Here is a 21379-nt window from a genome sequence, read left to right as displayed (position 1 = left end):
AAGCCACATTAGTTGGCCGCGTACTTGGTCTTACACTCATATTCCATTTGGTTTCCCCGCTCATCCTGATGCCACTGTGCTCCTTGTACTCCTACCTTGGAATGTTTTGTCACCGTGTCCCCCAAGCCTGGGACTCATCTGTCTGGCCTAGTCTCCCCCACCCAGAAGAAATCCAGGCTTTCTCGGCTCACAGCTGTCTTTCCTTTCCCGGCTTCTCATCCGCCACCCACTAAAACTTGAGGCTGCGAGGTGGCGTGTCCTCCCCCACCCTGGGTGCCGAGCAGAGAACCAAGCCGGCTTCAGTTGTATCTCTATCCCTGACAACCTTAATGAGTTTCTTAACCTCCTTTAAGAAACAGACACACTAACACTGTGAGGCTATGGAACAGAGTCTAAATGGGGCAGCTCCAGTGGCAGAATCTTAGTGGCCCATCCTCCCGCAACACACTTAAATACTGTCTTTAAGTAAGCCGCTCTGCTGCAGCCCAACGGAGTGACATTTCATGGGTGAGCGGCTGTAGACTGCCTCACCGACCACTTTAGTCTCTGGTTCTTCTATACCCTCTGCTTAATAGAGGTGAGGGGCCCATTACTGTTATAAGTTACTCTTTTTCTTTTTTAAATTATTTATTTATTTGTTTGTTTAATAAGTTACTCTTAAAGGTAATGAAACGACAGCCAATGAACACCTGTACAGTCTACTGGGATATAAATCTGACAGCTCCAGCGTAAGAGGACCCACCCTGACACAGAATTAGATATGGGACATCCAGTCCAATTGCCTTCCCCCGCCCACCCCATTTAATTCCTAAGTTCCTTCACGCCACCTCCTGAAGTGCGTTTGGGGATGAACTCTCAGTCCTTCAGAGCAGCCAGTCCGTGGCTGAGTAGCTCTAACTGTAAGTAGTCTTCCATTTAATAACTCAAAATCCCAGTTCCCTACGACTTCCAGCCCTTGCTCCGCCCTCTGGAGCTTTACAAGCACCTGGCCCGTCGGAGCTCAGCGTCTAAGGCGATCCCACTCCCCTCGGCCCAGCCCCCCCTCGGTCTGAACACACCTTCAGTTCCACCAACCCGTCCTGATGCGACAGAGCCACCGCCCCCTCAACCATCCTGCTTACCCGCTTTTGGTTAAACGTATCCCTCCCTGAACGTGGCTCCAAAGCTACACGTGCCACTCTACACACATCCTGCTATATCCTGATGGCGGCACTGAAACACTCTCTCCTTAATTTAGAGCCAAGACCAAACTACGAAGGGAAGACAGAATTCAGTATTAACGGGTGCCTCCCAGCTGTCATCAAATCCTGACAGCAAGTTCACGAAGCAACGATGACAGCTCCCATTCTATAAGTAAGGAGGCCGAAGGTCACTACTAGCCAATCCCTTGACTGAAGTCACAAAACTCCTCGGGGGCAAGGTTAGGGTTCCATCTCCGGCCTGGCCGACCAGGCGTCAGAAAGAAACCCCTCGGGAACAGCACTTCTGCTGGGACAGAACAAACCCTCAGGCACTGCTTCCTCTCCTGCACAGCAAAGGCCGGTCCCACTGTCTTGGCAACCATGCAGAAGCTTTTCGGAGATGCTCAATTCTTCTGGGGGAAGCAAGAAGCTCCCTCCCCTGAGAAAACTAAGCTAATTGCTAATTTTCCCCAGAACAATTTCGGTAGATAGACGCATCTACTCTTCGAAAGGACACAAGTAACAGGGCTAGGAAGCAGAGACGGTGGAAAGGAGACACAGCGCAGCCCGCCTCCCAGGCTGTCAGCTCGGCCTCCGGGACAGGGCCCTCCTCGCAGGCGGTGAGCTCGCGTGCGTGCTCGGGGTGTGGGGCAGGGGTGCACGCATCACCAGGAATAAGAAAGACATGCCTTCTGGGAGGACAGTTCTCTGCAAAAAGCGGGTTACTCTTCCATTCAAAGGCCTGTCAGATGGCAATCAGTGGCCAAAAAAAAAAAGGGGATTCACTTTCCACCTAACACAGAGCTTTCTTGCTGCAAATCCCCGGTGTTGTTCTATTTATTATCTGGGGGGGATACACCTGCGTTTCCAAAAGCTCCCTCACAGGTGGCTTCAAAATGAGAACAATGGGTGAGGGAGGATGAGGTCCAAAGGGTGGTGATGGCGGTGGGGGTCTCTCTCAGGGCACAGGGAAGGAGTTCTGGCTTCAGAAGACTGGGACAAGGAGAGAAGGGGTTGGAGGGGCGTCTCACCTGGTCAAGAAGCATCACTGAGGATTTGATGATCTCTCTCCATTTCTGGAGTTCAGTGTCATGGTACTTTTGCTGAGACTCCAGGAGCTGGGCCCATTCTGAGTGAGACTGGGGCAGCCTGTGGGGTGGAGAAGGGGTATCCCAGCAGCTGGGGTTACACTCGGTGGACTGTCCCATGCTCCCAGACCTCTAAGGGTCAAAGGTCCCGTCAGGCGCTCTGTCCTCTGCACACTGCCCTGGTGGCCTGAGCCCTCGGTGAAGCGCAGACTAGAGCTAGAGGCACAGTTCTTGGAGCTGACTTACGGCCTCATTACAGAGGGTTCTCCGCTGGCCAGGGCAGCGGGCAGCCCCGAGGTGGCCGGGCGGTGGGGCGCGGGCCTGGGCCTCGGGAGAGGGAGGGCGCTAGCACACGGGGAAGAGGCAGGAGTACCTTTCTTGGAGCCGCAGGCCCTGCCAGGCAGTGAGGGTCTGGGTGGTGTACTCCAGCATCCAGAGTTTGTAGAAGAGCATCACGTTGAGGAGGACCAGCAGCACCAGACTAGTGGGGAGATGGGGCGGGGAGAGGAACAGCAATGAGAGGCCACTGAGACAGCATGCTCCCTCGCGAAGCCAGGGACACCCCCACCCCAGAGGCTGCTGTCCTGGACCAGTGGGTCACCGGAAACATTGCAATGAGCAAACAAGGGAGCGGAGGGATGTGGCAAGGGGGAGAGGGGGGAAGCACTCTACTCTGCAGGGGTCAGAGCGGGACAGGAGGGCTGTGGACAGGGGCCGGGGTGAAGGCACTGGAGAGCAGACACACAGGAGTCCCCCAGACCCGGGGCCTGGGGGAAGCGAGGCGAAGGCAGAGAGGAAACGAGATGAGCGCATGAAAGAGCCAGTACCTGAAACAGATCCTAACGGGAGCAGGGAGGAAAACCGGGAGGAGCAGGTTAGAAACAGACCTGTGTGGGGGAGGGGCAGCTGCCCTTCAGTGGAGCAGGTACAACTACTGTGCCCGGATTCTTAGATCTCAAGGGTGACAAGCCGAGGTAAGAGTCCGTCCCCAACCCTTGCCCTAGCTGGTGTGGCTCAGCTCGTTGGAGCGGCATGCCATACACCAAGAGGTCACTGGTTCAACTCCTAGTCAGAGCATATGCCTGGGTTGGGGTTTCAGTCCCCAGTTGGGATGCGTATGAGAGGCAACCTATCAATGTTTCCCCCTCTCTCTCTCCTTCCCTTCCCCTCTAAGCGTGTCCTCACCAACCCAGTATCAGGACATAACCGAAGGGTGAGACTGTAAGAGGATCTCAGTGGGGTTCCTGGCTCCGCCCCAGTGAGCCTGTGAGGGGCTGTCAGAACTGTCCCAAAGCTGCAGCCTCCTCCCTGCTCCTGCCACAGGCCCGCAGGGGTCACCAGAACTGGAGGGTGTGGGGGAGGTGGCCAGAACAGCCCAGGAGTCGCAGGATCCGGTGGGGAACAGAGTGTCCCTGAGAGACGGGAACTTCTCCTCGGCCCCAGAGGCTGCTAGAGATCACTCTGTGAGAGCTCCTGGGGTGAGGAGAAATGACTCGGGCAAAGAGAGGCTGCTACAACTCCCGCTCACCACTTAGAAGTTTAACTTTTGATCAAGTTTGCTAGCTTCTCTGAAGCCCAGCTTGCTCCCCTGAGAAAGCCGGGCTGTTACGTGGATCAAAGGGTGGCACGTAACATGCCCCGCACACAGGAGGCCCGCTGTAACACACGGTTATCCACATCAAAGCAGGACGTATGGGCACACGTCGGGAAAAAATGACCAAGTGGGAAGACTAAAGGAATAGATCGAAACTACCAACAAAGAAAGAAAATCTTATCCTGTCCCTTCAACCTCACAAAATACATGTGTGTATATGATGCTGAACTTCTCACCTGTGCTTCTAACTGGCACCTGCAAATCCCTGAGGCTACTCAGCTGTGCTCTCTGGGTGCTCGGCTCCCCACAGAAACCTGTGATGTGCCGAGTGTCAGTGATCCTGTCTGCCGTCCTATCAGCACGCACAGCATGGTCAGCATGCCGCCATTTCAGTGTGAGCTGCACACACTCTTAGCAGCTGCTTCTGGGTTCAACAAGCCTGTCTGTGCTCCGTGAAGGTCAAGGGACACCTTGCCTGCTGTCTAAGCAAAGGCTCAGAGGTGGTCTAACCACAGAAAAGGTGGTCATGGGCAGGCATATGGGGGCTCGGACCGGCCAGGCAAGGGGCAGCTGACCCTCACGCCTACCCACATGTATGCATCAGCAGTTGATCTCACCGTACAGCCACAAAGCCCTGAAGTTCATCAACGCCATGCCATACAGTTACCCAGGGGAGCAGGCCTTCGCTAGTTAAATAACTGAAGACGCAGAAAGTGGTGAACACGGGACTAACGCGCAGTTAGTTTCCTACCTACCAAGCCTCACAGCAGAGACGTGGTTTTACCAACAGCTCAGTGATGATGCCACGGGTGAATTTTACCGGCTTCACAGCTGCCTCTGTATTTAATTTTGTAAAATGAGTTTGGCCTCTTACGCCACATCCAGAAGGATGTTACGCCTACTCCTGTTTTATGTGGGTGGGCAAAAGCAGGCTGACCGCTGTCCGTGTGGAAGGCATGCAGGTCAAGATTACTAACGCAAAGAACATCACGGTGCGGCTGTCAGCCCACGTCACCCACTTGCATGTCAAGTACAGGTAACCAGCAAACCACCCTCGCTCCTCACAGGCTCCTGTCCTCCAGGGGCCCAGGTGTGCCCTTCTCACCTCTGCATCCCCCTCCGGGGACCTCACTTCCGCCCACAGCTTCAGAGCCACCTGTAACGCCCTCTGCACCTGCAGCCTGAACTCTCCCTAGCCGCAGGTCCACAGGAACAGATGCCAGCCGTCACCTTCGTCTGGATAACCCATGCCAGCCCAGACACCTGGCACTGACAGCATCTTCTCTGACACCTCCTCACTAAGGTCCAGCTTTCTGCTCATGACGCAAACCACTCACAGACACGGGATCAGTAAGGCCTCTTCCTGCCCCACGCAACCAGACGTCAGTGGCCCCCCATCTCAGGCCGGCAGCCGCATCGCACCCATCACTGCAGCCCACTTGTTCACTCCCTGCCTCCACACCGTCCTCCTCTAGCTCACACACTATCCGAGACTGTCCCCAGACGCAAACTGGGCCTCCTTACTGCGGTGCTCCTCCCGTGTCCCAAGGGCAGGGCCCCTGCGCGCTCTGCTCTCTGAAAACGCTTCAGCGAAGGCCCGGGCTGCGGGGCGCTCCTGGTGCACTGCACACGAGACGCAGTCCAGTGCCTGGTGAAGAGCTGGGAGAGCAGGCACCTGGGCAGCTCCTGTCCCCCACCCGTCTGTGCCACACATGCTCAGAGCACCCCGCTGTCCAGGAAGACCTCGGCGTCAGGCAGGGGAGGAGCCATCTGCCCGCACTGGTCCCGGCGGCTCCCTGTTCCACAGGATTTACAGAAGTCTTGAGCAGCCTGTGGCCTCATACCTCCGGCTGGTGTGTCCTCCCGTCTCATGCCTCCATTGCTTTCAACTGACTTTCTCCATAGCCCAGCCCCCTCCTGTGCACGTTATCAAGCCTACTGTTTTACAGCATTATGGTAATTATTATTAATTGTTCACGATAAAATAAGCATATGCTTTTCCTGGACTGTACTCGTGGATCTTGCCTGGCTACCCTGTAAGTCTGGGCCCCATGGGGGCACGGTCCTCATTCCTGGCACGGAGCAGACCCCCAGAACGTCTTTCACAAGGAAACACATGGGCTCCTAAAGTGCTCTGGAACACTTCTGTGCTGGCATCTGTGTGCTGGTGTAGCGATTTTGAATTTCCTGTCTATTACCCATGAAACTGAGCTCCCGAAGGGCCTGGATGCTGCATGCTTTCTTCTGAATCCTGGACGCCTAGCACAGAGTAACTGCTGAATGAAACACAGAAAATGAAGCAGAGAGGCACGACGTGGCAGACAGAGCACCTGGCCTGGAGGGAGAAGACTAGGGGAGCGCAGAAGGGTGCCCTTGTGCCTAAAAAGGCCCGGGGGTGGGATCAGCAGCAGGCGGGAGTTGGGGGGGGGAGGCAGGGTGCAGTCCCTTACACACAGCTGATGACCAGCAGCAGCTTGGACACACTCTGCAGGTGGAAGCCAGTGGGGGTGTCCTCGGGGACATGCCGGGTCTGCGTGGAACCTGCAGAGGAAACACAGAGGCTGTTACCACCAACAGCTGACGGGGCACTGGTCACGCACAGAACTTCTGGGAATGACAGAGAACCATCTATGATGCTGTCATGGCAATCCCCAGCCTTCCAAAGGTAAAAAGCAAGATCCTCAAGGGCAAGGCCATGCGTTGGGGCAGGCAAGGTGAATATTCAGGTCACTAAACAAAAGAGCAATCAATAGACCTGCATAGCTATGACTCCCAGACCCAGGACAAAGGGGAGATCACACTGTGCTGGGACCTGAGAAGCTTTCCACTCTGGCTCCGTCCACACCAGCTACATGATGCCAAGATGTCACATAACCTCTCTGAGAGTCCATTTACCCAAGTGCAACGTCAGTCAGAAACCCTGTGGTGGGAGCTGCGGAGGGACATCGCAGCCGGCACTTCCTGCACCGCTTCTGCCTGCTCTCCCCTCCCACCCAGCTCAGGTGAACGCCCAGGTGTGGGCACAGCACGGTGTGCAAGACACCACACTGGTTAGTCCCTAAGGCCTCTGACTGCTGCAGGTTCCCATGACTGAGTCAAGACATGAGGCTGTGAAGGGCGGGATGGGAGGAGGGAGCCATGTCAAGGGAACCCACTGCCTGGAGGGCCCTTTTTGGGGTGGGGGAGGTGCTGCCCTGGACTCCCTGATCTTTGTGGCCAAGGGAGTCTCTGGGGTCCAAGCTCCAGCTTCTCCTGGGTGCATTTTCGGAGCACTTAGAAGCTGCACACAGGAGCCCATCTGGTGGGCACGAAGCTCAGGTAGCACAGGGCACAAAGCCCCAGGCAGCCTGTGCCCCGCAGAGCACACGGCCAGCCTCAGCAGGTCCTGAGGAGCCTGAAGAGCACGCAGAGACGGGAAGGGCACCCACGGCCGCAGGCTCAGTGAACCGTGTGCAAGCTGCATACGCGCTGTACTCAGGAGCGCGGCTCCAGCCCAAAGCCCCGCACACCACGTGTCCCCAACCCCACCCCCCACCCCCGGCACTCACCTGCCACATGCTTGATCCTGCGGCCCACATCTTCGTCTGTGGGTGTGGTGACGGGGCTCATCACCTCCTCTAGGTGAGGCCCCCGCAGGTGGGCATGTGGGCGCTTCCTCCTCCTCACCGCCGGGGGCTTGCTGGCCTTCTCTTTGGGGGACTGTCTGTGCATCTCAGCCAGGTAGGTGCTCTCCACCTTGGTCAGCTCGCTCTCTGTCAGGCAGAAAGGTCGCATCAGGGGCTATCTGCCCAAACCTCCAACCCAACACACCGGCTTACAGAAGCAACTCCTCCAGCTCCTAGCTGGGTCTTCTCTAAGGAGAGCATCTTCTATACTGTACTCGGGGATGCTGATGGGAACAGTGGGGTCCCCCAGGGATTGGGCTTCAAGAAGTACTGCAGGGACCTGGCCCAGCCCACCCCCCTGTTCAGGGTTGTTCACCATAGTGTAGAAACCCACATTCCTGACATCTGCGTCCTTCTATACACAACTCGGGGCACATCCCGTTTCCGACGGGACGCATTTGCAGGCCATGTCCTTTCCGTAATACCTATCACCAGTGCGACCAGATCTGACATTCATTCTAGGGGTGTGGGGCAGCCACAGATCCCTTAATAATCTCATGAAAGTTACTGGCACCATCTCTGGGAAAACACATGTGTTCACATACATGCCATATTTTGTCTCCACTTCTGGGGCAGGTGTAGGGACCCCCTGAAACCCCTCCTCCATCTCAGCCTCCCTCCCGTTCACTCTCCAAAGTCCCACAGCCCACCAGCAGTGAACTGATGATGCCCACCTAAATGCCGGAAGTAGTCCTCCAGCCCACTCCAGAAGTTCTTCTCAATGAAAGTCTTCACCAGCCCCCAGGGCTGTTTTCGATAGCACAACTCTGTGGAGACCCTGAGGAACAAGCCAAGAACAGGGTCAGCCTGGGCAAACCCTCCTCTGCTAGGAGATGGTAAATTTGGGTTCAAGTCCAAAGCAGATCTACATTTGTGCTGCACTTCATGGGGTGAAAAGTCCTTTCACATCCATCTTATCATCTCTTGTCTATGGCCACCCACTGATGTCTGTGGAGCTAGTGGACTTATCCTCATTTTTGTAAGTAACAAACTGAGTTTCAGAATATTTAAGCAGATAAAAGCTAACAAGGGCCCAGAGTAATCGCATGATGCCAACTGCCTCCTCCCAGGGGGCTTGTGATGGCGCCAGAGGCCTGTCTACCACAGGCCCTTCTCAGTTCCTCCAGACACTCTCATGTCCAAGCTAGACTCTGGGCTCCATCATTTCCATCTTTCAGGGCATCAGCTGTCCCTGGGGCTGGCTCCTGCCGTTCTCCAAGCCTCCTCTCGGAGTCATGGGTCTCTACTGCCCCAGGCTTCAGCCCTGCCTCTCCTCCCTGCACTCTGCTCTCTGCCTCTCCTCCCTGCCTCTCCTCCTTAGGTTCACTCTCACTTGCCCCTCTTCCAGGGTGAGCCCCATGTTTAAGGCCAGCTGCCCTGTCCTCAGCCACTTCCTCAGGGACACCCGCTCCACCCTGAGGGAAGCACCTGACTCCCCCCCACCCCCCCGCCACCCATCTTCTGCCCAGCAACTCTTCACTGGACTGAGGGTGATACCCTCTGCCAAATCAATCTGAGTCAACAAGCCCCATGTGTGTGAACCAGATAGAAAGGACATGCAAACAGAAGCTCCTCCAGGGAAGCTGGAAATAAAAACCTAGACACCGTGGCAGGGGAGACGACAGGGGGACAGGATGGCAAAGAGAAGGGAGGAAAATAAAGGAAGAAAAGGGAGGACAGGAGAGTGACCAAAAAAATTTTTTAAGAAGACAATGAGAAAGATGCAGGCCTTTTTTGACAGGTGGGGATTCAGATCTTCCTAACTCCCGGGAGATCTCTGCAGCCTTTCATAAAACCTATTTTATTTTAATTACAACTGAAGTTCCACTCCATACTACCAAAAGAACCAGGTCTAAGATACACGTATCCAAACCAATTTTTTTCAAACGGGCGGGGTGCCTGGTGGATGTCTTAACTTTTCAGATTATAAGCTTCTCTTGTTTTAGAGAGAGAAAGAGGAAGGGAGGGAGGGGGGGGGGGGAGAGAGAGAGAGAGAGAGAGACATGAATTTGTTGTTCCACGTATTTATACATTCCCCTAGTTGCTTCTTGCATGTGTCCTGACCGGGGATTGAACTCACAACCTTGGCTTATTGGGACGATGCTCTAACCAACTGAGCTACCCAGCCAGGACTCGGATTACAAGCTTCTTAAAATTTCTGGGTCTAAATTCTTCCTTCCTTGAATGCACATTGCAGTGCCCAGGATAGGACTCTACCCATAAACAGAATCTATTTATTCCTTCGCTCATTCGGACGTTGTCAGCCCTCTGACATGTACAGGACTGTGCTGAGCAGTGAAACGTGGGGGGGGGGGGGGGGGGGCTGGGGGGAGTGGGCGGGCTTCCTGCCCCGGGAGCTCGCCAGCAGGGAGCTGAGCAGCCGATCACAACACCCATGGTGTGGTACCAAGAACACAGGTTTGCAGACCTGGCTTCCAGCGCTTATGGGCCCACGACTCCTGGCAAAGTTACTTAGCTTATATGACCCTCAGTTTTCTCATCTGAAAAATGAGAAATAACCCTTCTCTTTTGGTCATTCTAAAGAATGTACTTGAAACACAGTACTTTATAAACTACAGCCAATCAGTAAGTGGCAGTAGTTATAAAAGTGGTACCAAAGAGGCCCTGGATGCTGTGGCTCAGTGGATTGAGTGTCGGCCTACGAACCAAGTGTCGCTGGTTCGATTCCCGGTCAGGGCACATGACTAGGTTGCACGTCAGGTCCCCAGTTGGGGGCGCAAGTGAGAGGCCACCACACAGTGATGTTTCTCTCCCTCTTTCTCCTTTCCCCTCTCTCTAAAAATAAAATAAACAAATAAATAAATCACTTAAAAAAAAAGTGATACCAAAGAGATGTGCAGCGCGGGGAAAGTGCACGTGGCAAAGAGCCCGTCAGGATACAGCGGGGGGCCGGGGGTCAAGGGCGTCGGAGGGGAGAGGAAAGAACGAGTCAGCAGGCCGAGTCCCCAGCCCCCCCTCCTTCCTCGGAAGCAAACAGTGTTCCCAAGCGTAAAAAGTCCAGGAACGTCCTTCCAGAAGCATCCTACGAGCCCCCCGCCCCGAGGCACTGCACCTGAGGCGGCTCTTGTTGCGGGCCACGCGCGTGAGCGTGTAGCGGTTGATGGTGTAGAAGTAGTCGTGGTAGGGCACGTCGTGCGTGAGCACCTCCGCGTCTATCACGTAGCACTCGCTCTCCTGGCTCGCCTTGTACATCGTCTGCGGGGGGAAGGGCTGCTGGGCGCCACCGAGGAGGGGCCCCGTGGGAAGGAGACGACCCTCCGTCCCCAGCCTCCCCACGCGACGCCCGGCTTCGGGGCGGGGCACCCGGATCCTCCGGGAAGGGCGCATCGGAGCCCGTGAGACGCCGCCATTCCGGGGCTAACCAAGGCGGGCACGCCGGAGCGCCCTCCCGGCCGCATCCGAGCGGAGGCTCCTCCAGCCCCCGCTCCGTCCTCCGCCCGCGCCTCACCTGGGTCTCCCTGACAGTGGCAGTTTTGGGAGCCAGAGGGTTGGTGAGGGTGATGGTGTAAAGAATCACTCGGCTCTGGTTTCCGTTCTCTTCCTTCTTCCAGGGGTGGAAGATGATATCTGAGGGTAGCGAAGAGCCCTGGAATGAGGAGGGAAAAGGCCTCCCCATGGCTGCGCATCCCTCCGAGTGAGCTCCTCTGCCTGGACTCAATGCCAACCGGCCTCCAGAAGGAAGCCAAGGGGGCAGAGGGCTGGGAGGAGGGCGGGGGAGGGCAGTTAAAGCAGAAAGAGCTCATTGTGGCGTTGCTGAGCGTCTACACGGGGCTCCCGAATACTGATTGTTCCTGGGCTGGGGCAGGAGGTCTTGGGGCCACCTCCAGGCTGCTGGCAACACTGGAGCTACTGTGATGGGGGCCTGGGAGCCTTGAGAACAAGGACTCTCCCCAGAGGCACGCCCGCCCCATGCCCTCAGCCTGCCCGCGCCTCCTGGCGGCGGGGTCCCCTGGGGCCCACATGCCCTTTCACAGACTCAGCTGCTGAGCAGCTCGCAGGGCCAGAGCCGCAGCACCTGCTGTGCGGCGACAGGGGCAAAGGGATGAGCCAGGAGCACCGAGGTACAAGGCGAACCCCAGATCCAGATCCTGGCTCAGCCCCTCCTCAGCTGCACGACCGTGGGCAAGTGAGAGCAGTCTGAGTCCCAGTGTCCTCTCTGGTATGGTGTGGGTCACCATACTCGCACGCAGCGCAGATCTGAGCATTAAATGAGATCACGTAATGTGCTTGGCATAGAGCAGGTGCCTAACCAGTAAGTGGTGGCTGTTACTCTTTATCAGATGGTGAGCCCTGCAGAGCCTTGGCCTCCTGCGGCCTGGGGGCCTTGCACCACGTGCCTGGGCTTAGTGGGCAAGCACTTGCTGTGGCATTGAGGGAAGGAGTAGTCCTGGGGGAAGGAGTAGCTTGCAGAGCCCTGAGGGAACTCTGGCACCGAGGAAGGCCACAGAGAGGGTTCCCCAGGCCATCAGGTGGCCTGGAAAAGGAGGGCGCTTGGGAAGAGAGGGGAGAAGCGTGGGAGACACCAGCCCAGGGGAGCAAACCTGAGAAGCGTCGCTGCTCCATGAAATCCCGCTGGAAGGGCGACTCGGTGAACATGAGGTCATAGAGCTTGTCCACACTGAAGTTGAAAATTTCATTCACGTACTGCCGGCCACTCAGGTCCTCGTAGAAAGCCTGGACCTCCCCTGCATGAAGAGGATGAGGTGAAGTGAAGGGGCAGGGGACCATGGGGAAACCCCCCGAGCTCTGTCCGTGTGGCTAAGGTGGGAAGGGCCACCTGGGGTCCAGGGAGACCAGGGAGCGGGCTGCCGAGCTCCATCCTTCAGGCAGGCACACCACTCACTCCAGACCCATGCCATTTGTGCAGCCGTTATAGTTTGGGGGTGTACTCTTTGCTTCTACACCTTCAAGCCTCCCAATTCAGGTGATCTTAGACTAAAATATAAATCAATGACCCCTTACTGACCTTGCCCGAACGCAAAAGGTGGGTTATCTAGAGTCTAAGTTAACCACAAGTGATAGCAAATGGCATGCAACCCATGGCAAAGGTGTGTTCAAGGGAACTGATCAATCTGTAAGAATCTGTTTGCATAAACGTCTCTAAGGCTGGGCTGCTCTGCAGGGCCATGATCTCTAAGTCTGCTCTCTTTCCATAAGACAGCCAATTCTTCCATGCTTTCAATAACCTTTCCTTTTCGGAAGTTTCTACCTGCTGCAGGAGAACATGTCTGAGGGTACAGGCGAGCTGCTAGCACCCCTGTGTGTCTCCCACAGTCCCCGATTACTGCACCTGCACGAGCTGGTGCATGACCTCAAGCAGGAGGTGGACGTGCCGGGCACCCCCGAGCCCCTAGGAGACCAGGGAGGATCTCAGGAGCAACCTGCAGGGTCATGCCCACGACTGCACAGGACAGGCACAGTGGGGGGAATCGCCACTCCTCAGTTTATATGAAGGTCACGCCTGTAATCATACAGGACCCAACCTGTACAGTCACTGCACTGGCCCTGCATTCTGGATTGAAACCAACCAAAGGTGAGAAAGCCACTGCAGGTGAGCCACAGGGGAGACTGTCCACAGACGGATGAGGGGGCACTTTCTGCATCAACTCACTGGGTCAGACCTACCAGCAACTCAGTGGAAGTAAGCCATCACCCAAATCCACGAATGCTGACAGTGAGGACAGCGTGTCCCCCAGTGAGGTCCTAGAAGCCAACCCTCTGCAGCAGGGAAGTCAGGAGCAGGAGTTACCCTCTTAGAAGTACTGCTGGGAAGGGCCGCCTCCAAGCCCACCTGACCTTCCCTCTAGCCTGGTCTGGGCCCCTGTGCTGGGGCCCCTAAAGCGAGGCTGCAGCTAGCTGATGGGCCCTTTCCAGTGGCATGTAAACACGACCTGGCCTTGCATCTGTGTGTGGGACAGAGCGGCAAGGCCGGCCAGTGCCAACAGAGGCGCGTTTAGTGACAAGACTGGATAGCAGGACCAGGCATTATAGGTTGAGCAAAGACACACATAGAATGATGTTAATGCAAGCAAATACCTGGAAAAGGGATGTATATACTATTTTTTTTAAAAAAAGCTGTTCCCCACCCAGCCTTCCACCAGAAGCCTAGAGACAGACTCCAGTGTCCACACAGGGACGTCTCTCCAGCCCCCTCCATTCCAAATGCCCACCTTCATCATGGGTGTCGGAGGAGTCGCTGAGCTCGGTGGGGATGCCGTCACTGTCGTTGAAGTTCAGGGACGGGGACTTCAGGGGCGCGATGAGCTCCATTTTCTCCTCAGTGACGCTGTCCATGGCAAGCTCCTTCTCCAGGGAGCCCGTGCCCTCCAGAACCTCCTCCTCCAGGGGCAGGCCGTCGAACTGGGACAGAGGCAGAGCGGTCACCCGCATGGAAGCCAGGGGCCTGGGCTCTAGTCCTGCTCTGGGTGCTCTCTGCCCCCCCCCCCTGCCTCGGAGCCAGAGCCAGAGCCGGAGCCAGAGCCGGAGCCGGAGCCAGAGCCAGGCCTTGCGCACAGCCCGGCCCTCCTCCGCCGGGCACTCAGAAAGCACACACAGCCCCGCAGCGGGCAGTCAGCTCCCTCCTTCCCAGGCCTGGCCCAGGAGCCGCAACTCTGTGGTGGCATGTCAGCCTGTGCCTTGCTACTACCTCATTTCCTAAGAGGCTCAAAAGGCTTCATAAGCATTTTTTGAATCATTTTCCCATGAGCCCTGGAAGGGAATAGATATAATTCTTTACATGTTAAGGATAACCCCAGAGGCAGAAAATGGAGACTCGGCATGAAGTGAATGATGATCTCATTGTACTGCCAGGCAGACAGACTCCTGAGCCCCCGTAACACAGGCTGCCTTTCCCAGGAACCCCACCTGCCCTGCCACCTCCCAGCTTACCCTGCCACCCCGCCTTCATCAGCCTCTATTCCCTCTGTAACCCAGCCCCAGAGGACAGAGAGCCTTCTCACACATTTTCATCTCTTTCATGAAGTCTAGCACAGCGGGAAATAAATCAGAGTGTATATACTAGGGACTCAAAGCCATCATGTATTGAATAAATGAGTAAACTGATAGCAGTTCCATAGTCTTATATTCATGTACAACTTTGCCTTCAGATCAAGGAAAACGAGACTTGGGAGAGTTCTCTACAAGGAGGTCTGATCTGGAGCAATGAACTTGAATGGTTTTCATCTGCTCAGGAGCCATACAAAATCGCTACCCAAGACACAGAGAGCCCAGCCCAGGACCTGGACTGGACCTTTAGGATGGAGCAAGCCCAGTGGCCCCATGACGTCTCCTTGAATGAACTGACCACAATGTAACCAACCTCCCTCCACCCACTCCCCAGATTACTGTCCTGAAGGGTCAACCAAGCTAGGCCACGCTGACCTCTGGATACGGGGTGCAAGCAAAGGGCTCACTGCCCATACCGAGACAGGGGCTTCGCTGCTCCCCGTGGATGTCAGCGTGCTGTTGGTGACAGACTTCTTGGGTAGCTGCGGACTGGCATCCGGCTTGGTCTCTATGCTGCTTTTGGACGAGCTGTCGTTCACTTCATTCTCTTCCACAGGGATCTCCTCACAGTAGCTAGAAATAGACGCCACGAGGCCATGTCAGCCTCAGTGCACAGAACCATTCAAAGAGCCTCAACCCCTCCATACACCCAGAACTCTGGCTTTCCTGCACCTCTGCTTTGCATCTGACCTTCTGCTAATCACTCACCGATGCTGCCCCCCTCAGTGCTCTCCTAAAACCTCTTCCCCACCTTATACTCTCAACCCCCACGTGAAGTGTCTGGCTGCAAACTCACCTTTCCTAGATACCCTCCTTAGATCTGTCCCTACTAAAATAGGGCCATTATTGGTCATAAACTCCTTTGTCCCGTCCCAACCTGACCATCTGAATCAAACATCTGGGCCCTGAGCCTACATTTTCTTTCCCACACTGTGACTAGGACAGAACTCCAGACATGAACGCCCTTTGGGGGACGGCCCAGATTCTGCATCGTAACCAGTCAACTTCTTGGCATTGTACACCTAAGGGGACACCCTCTTTGAGCTAAAGGTGGGTGCCCTTCCAGGGACGCTTCGGGGATGTCAGCCTCTAATAAGGGAGAAGTCATCATTGTCGTCATCAGCATCTGACTCATACTTTGCGTATTACCTCATCTGGATGCATCTGAGGAAGTCATTCTGTGTGTTTCAGAGATCATCCAATGGACACCCACAGAAGTTAAGTGACAGCACTGTTCAGTGTCAGAGTCGCGCCTGAGCCCAGGTCTACGCACTGCACATTTGACGTTCTTTCCTCGTTTTCTGTTCCTCTGTGCCTCTCACCCTACCATCAAGCACGCTCGTATCACCCTGAGTGCCCTCTTTCTCCACTGCCAACAGCACATGGTAGCAGTGACACACCCCTCCCTAAAATTTCCTTCTCTTGGCTTCTAGGATCCGAAATGCCCAGTGCTCCCCACCTCACTGAACATCCTTTCACGATCTCCTTTGCTGCTTCCTCCGCTTGTTGAGTATCCCCAGGACCAGTTCTTGCTGGTTGCAGCCCATCTCACGGCTGTCCACTAAGACCCCAGTGAGCTCGCCCCTCACACACACACAGATGCCTCCACCACACAGGCCCATGAAGAACAGTCATCTCAAACTCAGGTGGTAAAGCCAACCTCCTGTCCACCATCCGCCCCCAGATTTGCACTGTCATATGACTGTGTATCTCAGTTTGGAACAACCCTATCCCTCCAGGTGGTAAATCCAAGAAACCCTTAAATCCACCTTTGGTTCCCTTTTCATCCATCAGCAAATCCTTCAACATACTTCTGGTTTTACCTTGAAAATATATTCAGAAACTAGCCACTCATGGCCATTTCCTCTTCTTCTTTTATAACTTTTTAAAAAAGGCTTATTTATTTATTTTGTAGAGAGAGGGGAACGGTAGGAGAGAGAGGGAGAGCAACAGCGATGTGAGAAACATCAATCGGTTGCCTCTCCCACGCCCCCAACTGGGGACCTGGCCTGCAACCCAGGCGTGTGCCCTGACTGGTAATCAAACCGGTGACCTTTCAGTTCACAGGCCAGCACTCAATCCACTGAGCCACACCAGCCAGGGTTCATTACCATTTCTACTGTTACCCTCCTGGTCCAAAGCACCATCACCTCTCATCTAGATGACCTAAATTATTCAACAGCCTCTTAGCCAAGTCTGCTCCCCTTTGGTCCACTGTCAACCAGGGAGCCAGAGTTAAAATGTTAAGTCAGATGTTATCAGTTGTCTACTCAAAGCCTTCCCACAGCTTCTCACCCTGCTCTGAGGAACAGCCAGTCATCACGTTGGCCCAGAGGCCCTGGGGTCCGCCTCCTGACCTCCCTGCTTCCCATCTGCCCCTTACCCATCGCCGCAGGCTTACTGTCCCCTCTGCCTGGGAGTCCTTCCTGGAGGCGTCCTGGTGGCTTACTCCCTTGCTTGCTCGAGGCCTTATTCAATGCCCCCCCACCCCCACCCCAGCGGCCTTCACTGCCGGCTGGCCCCCTGGGAAGGGCTCGGGCAGACGGCTCCGCCCCCTCACCCCATCGTGTTGAAGTCATCGTCGGGGGGCACGTAGTCCTCGTCATCGCTGGTCAGGCCCAGCTCATTCCCGTAGCACTGGTGGACGAAGTGCCAGAGCTCCTTGGGGCACAGGGGCTGTAGACGACAACAGAGACGCTGAGCCCTCCTTCCTGGGGACCCCGCTCTACATTGGGGGCGCTGAGTTAGGCCGCTCTCCACCCTCCCTGCTGAGCCGAGGGGGCCGACGCCCCCATGACGACCTAGGGCACCCGCGCTGTCTTCTCAGGATCTCAACAGGACACCAGGCCTCCGTCCCAGAAAACGTCGTTCAGCAAAGCCAAGGACTAGGCCTGCGCACACAACCCGGGTGTCCACATGGGACTGGCTGGCCCGAGGACAGGAGCTGCTCACTTGTCACTCGTGTAGATGAGTTCCAGCCTGAAGTGGCCCAACGTGATGCTGCTGCCGTGGGTCAGGCGATCACAGAGCTTGACTGGGACGCGGCGCGAGCACGGGAGCGCCTTTGAGCCGGTCTCGTGGACACGGCAGGAGTCTCCTTAAACTACAGTGGCCACGCAAACCCTGTCGTACTGCAGCCCAGAACGAGGACGACCCCGAAGGTGGCCTGTGCCATAGCCCAGCAGGTCCTGCAGTTACAAAGAAGCCTCCACTCGCCTAGTTTAGGGGCCTCAGGGGTCACTGCACCCGACCTTTCTTGATAACTAAATACTTGTGCCTTTATGCTTCAGTAGGGTCGGTTTGCTGCCCGCTCTGAGCGGCAGTTTCAGTTTTTCTTATTTCACTGGGTGTCTACACTTTCTCCTCAAAAGCTATGTCCTAAGAAAAGTTAGCTCTCCTGAAATGCAAAATTTTGGGAAAGAGGCAACAGAAAGTCAAAGAACTAAGATCAGAGGTGGAGGCCATGAATGTGTCTTGGGTTGGGAGGAGGGGAGAAGGTGGGGGGGATAAGTATATGAAAAAGAAGGGTTAGAGCATTAAGAAAAACAAAAGCAGTCAATGTTGTTAAAAATTTTTTCAAGTTATCAATTATTTCAATTATTCAAACTAGCCAATCCTAAATCTGCTTGGCCTGGCGACCCGGTCTCACTCCCTTCTTCCTTGGAAAACCACACGAGGGGCTCCTGCCCGAGCTCCCCCTGCCTCCCGACACTGGTGCTTCCCCATGGGGCCTGTGTGGTGCGCTGTGGCCCTGCATGGTGACATGGCCCTGCGTGGCGTGACATGGCCCTGCATGGCGTGACATGGGCCTGCTTCCAAAGGTAAATTGAAAGAATGTTTTCCATCACCAGATTTGGTAAAGAACCTGAGTGTTCCTGGAGCCCATCCTCTGAAGGTCAAGTTGAAGAAGCAGGAGTTGTCAGGGTGCTGTGAGCCAGGTTCCAGGACAAGGCCAGGAAGGTTCTCCCTCAACCGGCAGGGCCGAGGATGGCAGCGCCGTGCGGCCCTCACGGCGCCAGAGGGAGGCACAGCTTCCCTTCTATCTGGACCTCCACCTCCTATCACCAGCTTATGGGCATCATTACTCCCGCCTCTCTGCCAACCCATATCTTCCCTTCTTAACAAGTCACCCCCAAGCAGCCTTCCCTGGCTCAGTGTGTCAGACCATGGTCAGGACGAGCACAGTCAGCAGATCACCCTGCTCATCTGGCAGGGGAGCCACATGGACAACCCTGTCGTGCTCAGAAAGGACAGTAGTTGTGAACTGACCTGCCAGTGGAGACTCAAACGCATCATCACATCACCATCACCGAGGCTAATAAAGGCCGAAGGTCAGCCTGTAAGGTACCAGGGTTTGTACCAGGGCTATAGAGACGTTCAGATTGGAGAAAAACGCTTCCTAATAAATCTACTTAATTTTCTTCAGATAGTAATAAGTTTGGGCTAGAGTCAAGGTAAATAAGATTCATAGATAATATAATTTAATTATATTATTTAATTTTTTTCCCCTCACGTCTCTTTCTCTGGCTTGGAGGCTGTTCTTAGCACCTCACTGTGTTTTAGGGCTGCAACTGTGACACTTCCCTCATTAAGCGTCCTTCACACACTTGAGTGGCTGGTGGTGCTGTATTAACTCTGTTTTCCTAGTTTTCCTATTTTTGATGCTCTGGCAGCCAAGGCCTTGCTGAGGGGGGAACACCTGCGCTGCCCAGGGTCAGCTAACTCCCAGAGATAGAAAGCTCACCTAAGAGCACACCTTTCGTGTGTAACCGGCCAATCCAAAGCCCACAGTCCAACCACCTCCCCATCTGGTCTCACACTGCAGCCCACACTCCCTGCCCTCATTACCCCAGAGACAGGCACCAGGCAACCAGAGACAGCTTCTATGCCCCAAAGCCCTACTCAGCTGCTCAGACTAGCCAATCCAGTCTGCCTGGCCCACCTGCCCCGCCTCACTCTTTCTGCCGGGGAAAACCACACCAGAGGCTGTTGCCCAAACTTTCCCGAGGCTCCCTTTGCTCCCGACTGACCTGGTGCTTCCCCACAGGGCCCTGCGTGGCCTCATCCGTGCCCAACTGAAACAAATCTGGGCACTATGGAAACGGTGGGCTGAGCGCCTGGAGCCGGCAAGGACCCTGCTTCAGGCAGCAGGAAGGCCATTCCCAAGGAGACAGGCTGCTCACAGGACTCAGGTCCACAACACCGGTGAGAAGCTCGCGAGGACTTCAGAGCCCCTGGGACCAGCTAAAACCCCAGGCAAGCACACCCCCGCCCCAGGCCCGGCACCCAGGAAGAAAGAACACCCTGACTGGACACGCCTCCTCCTCAGGCTGAAGAAGGCCCTGGGCAACACCCACCTTCTCGAGGAGCGCATTCTGCCACAGCCGGAACATCATCATGTACGTCCTGTCCCGCGCCCCAAAGGAAGTGAAGAAGTGCTAGATCAGAAGGGAAAATGCACCGAGTGTCAGTTAAGGCTTCCAAGGTGATGCACGAAGACATGCTGCTCCTCCGCTGCTGATGTCTCCAGCACCTATGACCAACTCTCCGGCACCTGTGACCACAGCACAGGTGCCGGGGCCTCTGAGTCCCCACAGGGCCCATGTCCTTCCACAGCCACACGCTTTCCCTAGCGCTCCTTTTCCGTGTTTGAGGTTTTCATCACCACAAAACACTTCCTTCACTACCTACTGGGACTGGGCATGTGGGGGGCTGCGAACCAGCCTTAGGGGGACAGAAGACCGCCCTCACACACTCAGTCCTTCATGCGATGATCCCACGAGTGGTTTCACATCAGCACATGTGAGGCACTATTCCCCATGTGTGGCTACGACAGCAAACCGGATGGAAGGAGACCCCGTCTCTCACCCTAATCTGATGGCCTCCTCACGAATGCAAGTGGAGGGCAGAAATACACAGGTGGGGGGACCAGGGTCTGGGGGAGGGGGAACAAGGCCCAAGGGTAGACTCCACTTACACTTACCTTTTCCGAATCGGTGCAAACCTGGATGGCATTGGGAATGAGGCGAGCTGTTTTCTCTTTCGTCATGGAGCAGATGTCTTTCAAGCGGACGGTCAGCTGGCGTTGCCACGGGGACAGGGAGGGGAATCACAGCAGGAAGAGGCGTTAACACAGGTAGAGTGCTCACACAGCCCCAGTCCAGACAGCGCAATCAGATCAGTCCATGTATCTCCAAACCTCCTTAGACATCATCTGGTTTAGCCCCAGATCTCAGAGGACCCAGAGTGAGGCGGTGACAGTGAGGCGGTGACCAAGCCTGGCCTGGAGCCCAAGGGAAACCTAATTCTTGGTCCAGGGAGCTCCCTGCTCATTTCTACACTCACTGTCTGATACAGGTGCAGAGGTTCCATTACTGTGTCACTTAGAGCAACACGGGACAGTAGCACTGGATGGGACCATAAAAGTCATCTAGTTTATCTTTTCCCACTTTATTTTATAAGATGAGGAAACAGAGGCAAAGAATACAGGGCGTGCCTAAAATCACACAGCTAATTATTAGTTGCAGGATCCAGAAAGTGTACAAGCCAGTTCCTCTGAGTCCCAACACCAGTGCCCTCTTGACTCCTCTCCTACCATCTGTGGTGACTCCTGCCAAGTATTTGCTTTTGGCAAATGCTCTCAACACTCCTTTCTACGCCCAAGAGAATGGGAGGGGAAGACACAGTAGAAGAGACCTAGCCTTCGAGACTCAGGCACCTGCTTCTGCTGATTTCGCAAAGGCTGGCTAGAGCAGGAAGTCAACCAAGGGGAGCGAGTGGGGGAGGCTTGCTCAGCCCCAGCCAAGGGGACAGCCTGAGGCGGCA

At 55.4% G+C, this 21379-nt stretch overlaps 1 protein-coding gene across 2 annotated transcripts in view; it reads right to left on the bottom strand.

The window, feature by feature from the left end:
• Positions 1–21379, bottom strand: part of GRAMD1B (GRAM domain containing 1B) — a 154591-nt gene that overhangs the window by 450 nt on the left and 132762 nt on the right. For both annotated transcript variants that reach the window (XM_090257704.1, XM_090257702.1), the window contains exons 7-19: positions 20538–20633; positions 19912–19992; positions 17115–17230; positions 14971–15127; positions 13720–13909; positions 12091–12234; positions 10998–11116; positions 10602–10744; positions 8203–8306; positions 7412–7615; positions 6314–6404; positions 2643–2750; positions 2213–2330 (exon numbers count right to left, since the gene is read on the bottom strand). In XM_090257704.1, the coding sequence (XP_090113830.1) occupies positions 2213–2330; positions 2643–2750; positions 6314–6404; positions 7412–7615; positions 8203–8306; positions 10602–10744; positions 10998–11116; positions 12091–12234; positions 13720–13909; positions 14971–15127; positions 17115–17230; positions 19912–19992; positions 20538–20633 (1671 nt within the window). The remainder of the gene's footprint in view (positions 1–2212; positions 2331–2642; positions 2751–6313; positions 6405–7411; positions 7616–8202; positions 8307–10601; positions 10745–10997; positions 11117–12090; positions 12235–13719; positions 13910–14970; positions 15128–17114; positions 17231–19911; positions 19993–20537; positions 20634–21379) is intronic.

Source organism: Furipterus horrens, unplaced genomic scaffold, assembly GCF_987537825.1.
Source record: "Furipterus horrens unplaced genomic scaffold, mFurHor1.1.pri manual_scaffold_11, whole genome shotgun sequence".
Lineage (NCBI taxonomy): Eukaryota > Metazoa > Chordata > Mammalia > Chiroptera > Furipteridae > Furipterus > Furipterus horrens.
The sequence above is the reverse complement of the archived record's forward strand: the minus strand, read 5'-3'. Positions and strand labels throughout refer to the sequence as shown.